Raw genomic sequence first — 9,382 nt, 5'->3', positions numbered from 1 at the left:
TCAATGAGAGTTCAGCATGTCCTGATTTTTATTTCTGGTATAAACTTTTCCTTCTGCTGTCCCAAAATACACCATTTTAGCTGACTGAATAAACAAACCTGTTTCTACCACACCTGTAATTAAATTAACTTCATGTAACTTTCAACTAAGTTCAGAGGCTTAAAGGGACAGGTGCCCCATTTTTTGACCAATCCTCACTGGAACTTTTTAGTTGAACTAATCAGTAATAGTGAGCTTCCAAATCCATGTGTGTCCAGAATTTTCATTGTTGAATGTTAAAATGACAACTCGTCAATTTAAGATACTCTGTGATATATAGAAAATACAATTATAGAAATAGAGAGTAAAATTCCTAGTTTGAGATGTTTTTAAAGGAATTATGCAATTTTTGTACTTCTAGTACTTCGGAAGACTATTTACATATATTCAAGACTCAAATCAACCCCTGAAAATGGCTAACCTGTTCCATTAAGTGAAACAGTGTAGAAATTTGTTATAGTTTTGTATCTATTAGAAGAGACGACTAATCCTACCTGGTATGGAATGTAAAAAAGTATCAACTTGTTCCCAATTCTGTTTTCCTTCAAAACACCAATCTAATATTAGGTTTCCATTATCTGTTACTACAGGACCCTAAAAACAAGGGCAATAATTCATTCAAATACACAGAACCGTGAAAACAAGGGCAATAATTCATTCAAATACACAGGACCGTGAAAACAAGGGCGATTACTCATTTTAAATACACAGGACCGTGAAAACAAGGGCAATTACTCATTCAAATACACAGGACCGTGAAAACAAGGGCAATAATTCATTCAAATATACAGGACCATGAAAACAAGGGCAATAATTCATTCAAATAGGGCCCTGAAAACAAGGGCCATAATTCATTCAAAATCGTCAAGTTTTGACTTCAATTTATAGAAAGGTTACTGCTCTGCCAGGCTCAAATTGAATTACACATGTCAAAGAATATAACAATGTACTGTTTGATACCTTTCTAGGTGAAGGAGAAAAAACTGCATTAAGGGCGATTATCCTACTTCAAAATAGAACTTATTGTTCCTTTCATTTGATTGGCTAATATATTAATTTCAATTTTAGATGTACCTTTCTTTACCAATCAGATTGCAGTATTTTTTTAAAGAAAAGCTAATGTTTGATTTAAAACTCACTGCTTTTTTAGTTGCCATTCTAATATTGGCCTTTCCTCCTAACTTAGACTGTATTTTCATCTGAACTGGTTTATAGGCCATTGGAATAACTTCAATAGGAATACCTTTCTTCCAACTATCTCCCAGATGTTCACTGTCTTTTCTAAAATAAATTGGGAATGAATTAATAACATGCTTGTTTTAAAGGGATTGTAAAGAGGTTTCATGACAAATAAATGGCAGTGTTTAAAGGGATTGTAAAGAGATATTCTACCATTTTCATGTGTATCAGGAACATTGATAGCATTCCAATATTTTAGTCAAGATGTCTGTAGGTTTTGCAATTTCTTAAACAAATGTAATATACTAGGGTATTATTAGCAGCTTTTGCAGTGGCGGCGCCAGCCTGTCGAGACTGGGGGTACAAATAGGGGGCAGACTGACTCAATGGGGGACAACTACTGAGGCTGAATTCAAATTCTGGCTACTCTGTGGTGGTGTCATAGTCACAAGCCTCTCATAGAGTGTCATGTTATGTTATAATACAGCAATTGCAAAGACACTAAGAAGCTTTAGTGACAACATGCAAGTATAGGCAGTAACAGCTTACAGTCTCAGTCAGACATGACTGGTTAATACACCTACCTATAGTCAGCGACCAGTATAAATTCTTCAGCACAATAATCTACTATCTTCTCCTGAGTTTGACAACCCCCTCCCCCTTTAATACAGTTTAACTGGTAATCCACCTCATCTGCTCCGTCTATTGCTATATCTAGTTTCGGGTTCATTTCCAGTTGTCCTAGAGTTAACCCCCTTTCTATGATTGCTTGACGTGCCTGAAACACAAAAGTCATAAAACGATAAAAAACGATAAAAGTTTGTAAGAGACTTGATACTCTATTCCATTCAATTCAAAATAGAAAGGAAAGGAAATTAAATGAATGGAGTTTTACATCCTACTTTTCTGCACCATGTGGGCTAATGAAGACGGGCAACGCCATGCAAGGGGCAATGAGAGAAATTTTGACAGTGTCATAAAACTGCTCATATTAGATTTCTTAATGTCGAGGGATTGATAATGATTTTATCATGAGAATGATGGCGATTGTGTTTTCAACTACCAGTATCTTAAAATATCAGCCTTAGATTTAGTGTTTTCAAGATATTCTTCCTATAAAACACTAACAACTTCTGTAAACATTAGTGTTACTGAATCAGAATAAATTTGTTATTATATAGTGAAAAAATATTATTAAATGTACTTTTGTTTGTCTGTGTGTGAGTTACTCCTTGTGGCTTGCAAATTTTTAAAAAAAAAGGCTTATGTGCATTAGATGCCTGTTGTGTGACAAAAAAAAAAACACACTGCATTTTGGTGATGTTACTGTTCCAACTGTACTACTTTTTCTCATGGTACAGCTTGGACAGGTCCAGAACACTGTCGTTTTCAGCTCGATAGCTGTTCTCCTTGTGCGGAAATTCCTGACTGCTAATCGAATGGGCCTCTGGAAACGATGATGAATGCTCATCATGATGTTGATGAGAATCTAGGAACACTGATTGCACCAGTGATTATTGACCGGTGTATGGGAATTGAAACACTTGTAACTCTATCCTGTGAATTATAATTATTGTGGTATTAAGATAGGAAAAGTAAATAATGGTATATTGTGTACCTGGAATGATGTAGGAATACAGATGAGTTTTAAATTCTCATTTTTCACTCTTTCAGCTGGAAATAAAAAATATACTTAATAAAAGAACAAAGATATTGAGAGTTTTTTTTTATAGTACATGGGGCCTCGGTTTATTGTCCCATCCGAACGACTAGACACTTTATCCATGTCAGCCCTTCTTACCTGCATCATTGACAATGAAAACTGGGTTAAAAAATCCAAAGTTATCATCTTGACAGATGATACAATACCGTTAGGTCCTCTTGTAATGTCCCCTCTAACACTTGTAACAGGTGCTTGTATGTATATTCAATCGTTATTAGTTGAAAGTATTAATACAAACTAACATACTAAAAGGTTCTTGTAACATAGACCAGAATAGGAAATATCATTATTATACAAAGAAAAGATAAAGCAGTACCAACCTATTCTGTCTATAGAGTAAACTATAGTTGACCCACTTCCCACACCAATAATTTGGTTATCCTGTAACATACAAATGCAAAGATACAAGGTAATCTGCTCAAATAGAAAGGAAGAAGCAACCAATTTTACAAGGATAATAATTTGGGTTCACATGAATCCTTTCTATTGGCTGGTGGTCCTTGGCCAACCTCTGCCAACTGAGATTTGAACCAATGACCACTTTTAAGAAATCTTAAAAGGGGTATTCCGCATTTTTCTAAAAGGTTTCATTATCAAAAACGTCCTAAATTATACCTGAAATATTTCTAACGTATGCTAATTATTTCTATGTACCTTCATGAATAAAATGAATTTATTCTAAAATTTTTAATTAAAAACAGAGAGCAATAAGTGTTAATTATGCAGTTTGACCTAGTTTCGGTGTTTGGCTCGTTATATTTAGTTTAAACCTTATAAATATATAAGTGACATATTTCTCCACAATTAGGCCTTTATTTTAATCAAATCAGTATATATAGTTTCTAACAGCTTCCAAAAAGCATAACGATCTTACAAACCTTTATAATGTTTTTAAATATTTTTGGCGTTTAGAAATCAATGGTTACATTAAAGGGCACATTTCTCTAGATTTTGGTGTATAGCTTTCATAAATTTGAGCAAAACAATTTTTCAACCTACAAAAAAAAAGCAGAATGTCCCATTAAACTGCTGTGCTTACTTTTTTTTAGACCAATTCTTAATAAGGCTATTAATGAGCTAGAAACAAACTAACAAATCAATGCTACAGCAAATACACATAAAAAGTTTAGAAAACCTTTTGACACTCCCTTAAATGCTATTAATGAGCTAGAAACATACTAAAAAAACATTAGAAGAATTGTCAGAACCACAGAAGTCAGACTGAAAATTGGAATGATGCAAATCAATGCTACAGCAAATACACATAAAAAGTTTCGAAAACCTTTTGACAATCCCTTTAATCTACCTAAATAATGTTGATGGAATCTAAATATTTCATATAAAATGGTATTTATTATGGAATGTTGAATATTTTATATAGATAATTAAGTTTTGCTGTGTCATTTTCAATATTGTTTGAGCAAGTTCATTGGTATATCAAATTTTGCACGTTTTATTTATAAGAATTTAAATAAAGGTTTAAAAACAGTACTGATAATGTCTTTGCATTGATGAAAATAAAAACATGAGCAAACATTATCAATTTCAATATGTTTTTACTGACGACAATATTTTGGTCAAAATTCAGGACATTGTTGGTTGAAATTTCTGACAGGAAATTAATTTCTCTTCAATGTCAATTTATAAAATATTATATATTTATCAACACAATGTTATTCTATCTAAGATTATCTAAACTGTTCTGAAGCTTATAGTCAAATTCACATATATAAAATGGGCAAAATTCTACATAGGCCTACCAATGAACTTGTTATTCAACAGGATGATATTCATATTTTCTTCCTGGTATAATTGTTCTGAAAACTTTTATCAGAAATTGATATTTTTTATTTACTGGCAGGCTACTATCTTGGTAGGTTAATAGCTTAACTGATATTAACATAGGCTTATATAGCCTGTAACACTTGTTATGATGTACTATACAACTTACCTAGGCCAGTGCTTTTTAGAGAATACTACACTTTACAATGGCATTCTCATCTGGCATTGCAATGAAATTGGTCCCAATATCTCAATTCTCGTCAAACAACTTGACTAATGTCAACCAGAAAATGAAATCAAATGATTTCAATCACAAATAGCAAATAGTGTTCGGATTAAGACTTAATCTCTGGTCTGGCCACACTGAGTTCTAAATTGAATTTTTTCTCTCATGTCACAAATATTCAAAATTTGATTTTCAAGTGCATACCAATTGTCTTAGAATGCCTTTGGGTCCATGAATATAAAAGTTTTGAAAAGTTTGCACTTAAAATGAACACACTTCTCTTTGATGAGAATCTCAGTTTCAAATAATTTTGTTTTCAATGGTTGTCATTTCATCACAATGACAATCTAAGACTTTCAGCAATATTTGCAGATTAATATTTCATTTCATTCAAAATGATAGCCAAAATTTGATTTAGAACTTGATGTAGCCAGAGAGTAGATCGGAGGTAAAGTTCTACCACATATTTGCCAATGCCACCAGCTCTGCCTTGCGAATCAGTGCGGCAGAAAAAATGTAAACAAACCAAAAAAGTTCCTAAAGAAAAATGCAAGAAGTAAAATATACCTTAACAAAATCATCGACAGCTTTGTAGGCGGCTGCTTTCTTTCCTGCGTTTATGCCTTCGTCCATTTTGAAGGTTGACAACTTGTGTTTACCATTCGCCGCAAAATTAGAGCATGCGACAAGCAGAGATCGATTGACGCGCTTTAATGGATTCCACCACATGGTGCATGGTACTGTTAAAATTCATAACTTGTAAATTTCTGAAACGAAATATTGTTTGTAAGTAGAATTAATATTAGCGTGTAATGTAGCCTGTACATTTAGATAAAATGCACTGCTTTGTGTTCTTTCATTGACAAAATTCTGAAATGCGAAAATTATTTCTTTTCGTTCCAAGAACTGAGATTGTATTCTAATGTTTCCAGACCACTAATAATTTCTCCTTGAAGTAAAAGTGAAAGAAGAATGGTATATTATAATTATAAAATGATTGAAGTACACGATTTTGTTACTATTAAACGAAAAGCCTATCATTCGGGAAATTGATTCCTTTTCGGTATTAGATGTGCAATAATGAAAATTTTGCTAGAAAAGCGGAGAAAAAGGGCGCTCAAAGATTGCTGCTCAGACGAAACTTTTTTGGGATAAACCCTAATATGATGGATGCATTTATCAAAATTGTAAGTGCACTTTCATTGCCGTGTTTGGTTTAAAGCAGGCCCGTAGGTAGCCTTTTGACTCTCGTTTGTATGTGAGTATGATTTGTGGTAGGTTCTGGCAGATTATTGCCTCTAGCCTCTCAGCCTCTAGTTGTTTTGAAGATTTTCGCCCTACACCAGTCGATAACTTTCATAATAGCTATCAGGGGCTGGAATAGAGACATGTGTTTCCCGGTGCTTTGAGCCCAGGCAATTCGGTGGATCCCCCCAGAAAACAGGGCAACAGGGAAATATAAAGCAATATAGCCCTTGAAAGCTTGAGAAAGAAAAACGAAAAACTACTTGTTCTTTGTAAGAAAACTTAGTATTACAATAAATTAACAAAGGTGAGAATGAAATAATTGATAACAGTGAATATATACACGTCTGTTCATTGCCGCTATGGTGCTCGTTCCTTACAGTTAATACACAGGGCAATACGCATGTGACGAGATCACTAAATGACCATGTCCAGTTAACTAGGATCGACATTGGCTTCAAAATTAGAATAAAACTGAGAATATCCCCACTTGAAACTACATGAAATCCCTCTAGCAACTCAAGTATTCACGAAGAGCCTTTGTAGAATGTTCTATGATTCTTCCCATTGTGGCCCCGGCGGCTGGGTTACATTTCTGACTGACCAATTCTTCAACACACTTCGGAATCTTACTAGCTTCACTGAAATTAAAAGAAATTGAAATGAATGTTTTACGTCCTACTTTTCTGCACCATGTGCACTAATGAAGACTGACATGCAGGGTACAATGAGGGAAATTTTGCCAGGAGTACATATTATTGACTTTATAGGACCCTATATAAAGCACTTCTTATGTTGACGACCCATGTGTAGTTTTCAAACGGTTTAGTTTTTCGACGCAGCAACCCAGAGAGTCCACATATTTTATCACGTTCGTTCGGTAGGCCCTATTTGATTATGTCCCAGAGAGTCCACATAGTTAATAATGTTTATGTGAACCCACCTGCAAGGAGATCCTTCGCCGGCACCATTAAAAAACTTCTCAGAACACATGTTCACAATGACAGATATATGTCCGTTTTCAAAACAATCAATGCTGGCAATGGTATCTATAAAGGAAGAATATAGATGAAATATTTGTTGCTTGAAGTCAATCAAGAGTTCCCTCCCTTTAACTGCATTTTCTGACACGGTACATTAAGCTGTCTGTCGCCTATATTTCAGTTTGAACAGTGCATAATTCGTTGTTCAGCGCTCTGTTTATTAGCGTTTTTGAGTTCTGCATCATATCTCCATCATATCCCCTTTTCTGTTAGGTTATTATGCGTATATACAGACCATGGTAAGCCTATCTAATCACATTCAATTACTCATTACATATACCGTATGTTTCTGTGTATAATGCACAGTTCTTTACCCCAAAATAGGCCGCTTACAGAAGGAGTGCCCACTATACTATGTAATAAATTTTAAGTTGTAAACACGCATTTACTGAAAACTTTAAATAAGATTAATTAGGTTGAAAAACATGAGCTCACCTTGCTTGCCCTCACCGCACATATAAAGATAGGAATCTAAAACTGTTCTGGAATTCAACCATTCTTCAGTCCCTTGACAACTTTTTAATAAATCATCTTTATTCATACATTTCTCAACTTCATCAAAAGATCTGCAAATGAGAAATAAATGTTATTCGTGTTTCTATTATTAAATGTGCAGTGATTTTTGTTATCTCGTTTTTCAAGTCAGATTGGAAATATAGGTGAAGATCGTTTATCTTGCTTTAAAATAATATTGGGGATAAAGGCGTAAGCACAGGTTAACAGGAAATCATGAACACTTGACTTACCCACACTCCGGTAGCTGATTGCTAGCATCTCGTTTTCTTCTGTAAAACAGGGAACTGGCATCTTTCATGGGTCCTTTACACAGTGCTAACTTTTCTTCATCGCAAACAGCTGAAATATCAATAACCATAACCAGTGACAACTTCTATATTATAATGAATTTAAGGAATGTTTTTATTTTGAACGTCATTTGACATTTGTTACAAACAAGAAGTATGTTGAAATATTAAAAGTGGCGGCGTCAGTGGGGGTACAGGGGTCGCATTTGCCCCCTATAAAAGTGGTTTACACCCCCCCTTTAACAAGTTTCATTGCAGAAACATCAGAGAACATCTTTCCCCCTTTTGTTGAAAGTTTTTCCCCTTTTATTTTCCTCCCTCCTTTCTCACTTTCTTTTATTGCGATATCAGCATCCGCTTGAAGCGAACGTTAACTTGGCATCTACCAACCAGCCAACCAACTGAACCCCACTTCATTTTTAACAAATCTAAATGTCTACCTTTCTTTCTCCTAAATGTGTCAGAATACAGAAAATCAATTCGTTTTCTCTAAAATTGTCTCCAGGGAACCCTCTAAGATGTTACGACTATGACACCACCACAGAGTAGCCAAAATTTGAATTCAGTCTCAGCAGTTGTCCCCCCATTGAGTCAGTCTGTCCCCTATTTGTACCCCTAGTCTCAGAAGGCTGGCGTCGCCACTGAATATTAAGTTTTTATTATCTTTATTATTCTGAGAGGCCAGAATGTGTAAATTAGATGATTTATCGCATGTAGAATACTAGTTTCATTTTCTTCTCATATGTCCTTGTTTTAAATCAATTTAGATATACTTGTCATTCCACAATATTCTTATGAGCATCCTGATGAGAGGAAATTTAGTATTCCGTCAGTCTGAACAATCCGACATCACCCGATTTATTGCCTTATTTTTCAGTTAGGAAACTACATTTCTTTACATAGTTCAATGGAAACAACATTTTATATATTAAAAACTCATTTCGCAACAGAATGTTGTAATCCTCTTACGAAATGGAAGAGAATGGATGGGCATTAAAAATGCCAGCATATAACTAAGATGCATAAACCGTCAAAAAACCGTTACTTCTGAACATAAAAAATAATCCGCGTTCCTGTGGTTTTTACAGCATTAGTACAGTGGAAAATATAATCAGCCAAACTTACCTGATATCGCAGAAATACAAAATACCAACGTTACTAAGATACTGTAAATTGATGAAAAATCCATTTTTAATGTGTAAAGTATATCTTAAAGTTCTCTTGCCTTTCAACTTCGTTTAACTTTACTTTCACAGAACACGATGATAAGCTTTCAGCTAATTGATATATCAGTGTTGCTGTATACGTTGGTAGGTAGGTAGTAGCAAGTTAATGTCCGCAC

General features: G+C 34.4%; 2 protein-coding genes across 2 annotated transcripts; both read right to left on the bottom strand.

Annotated features, from left to right (window-relative positions):
- On the bottom strand, positions 1-5,669 carry LOTGIDRAFT_218074 (hypothetical protein; the record flags this gene model as incomplete). The annotated part of the gene is made up of 7 exons (XM_009060823.1): positions 5,517-5,669; positions 3,262-3,322; positions 2,837-2,892; positions 1,803-1,996; positions 1,179-1,320; positions 534-633; positions 1-113 (listed from the first exon to the last, which is right to left on the bottom strand). Exons 1-7 carry the CDS (start codon positions 5,580-5,582, stop codon positions 1-3), a joined length of 732 nt encoding a protein of 243 aa, XP_009059071.1. The 5' UTR covers positions 5,583-5,669.
- A 1,036-nt stretch (positions 5,670-6,705) lies between these two features.
- LOTGIDRAFT_164331 (hypothetical protein) lies at positions 6,706-9,229 on the bottom strand (the record flags this gene model as incomplete). Its single annotated transcript, XM_009060822.1, has 5 exons — positions 6,706-6,835; positions 7,138-7,243; positions 7,673-7,803; positions 7,984-8,092; positions 9,166-9,229. The coding sequence occupies 5 exons, from the start codon at positions 9,227-9,229 to the stop codon at positions 6,706-6,708; spliced, it is 540 nt and encodes a 179-aa protein (XP_009059070.1).
- Between the last annotated feature and the right edge of the window lie 153 nt (positions 9,230-9,382).

Source organism: Lottia gigantea (genome assembly GCF_000327385.1).
Source record: "Lottia gigantea unplaced genomic scaffold LOTGIsca_44, whole genome shotgun sequence".
Classification (NCBI taxonomy): domain Eukaryota; kingdom Metazoa; phylum Mollusca; class Gastropoda; family Lottiidae; genus Lottia; species Lottia gigantea.
Note: the sequence above shows the minus strand (reverse complement) of the source record. Positions and strands in the feature narration are given on the sequence as shown.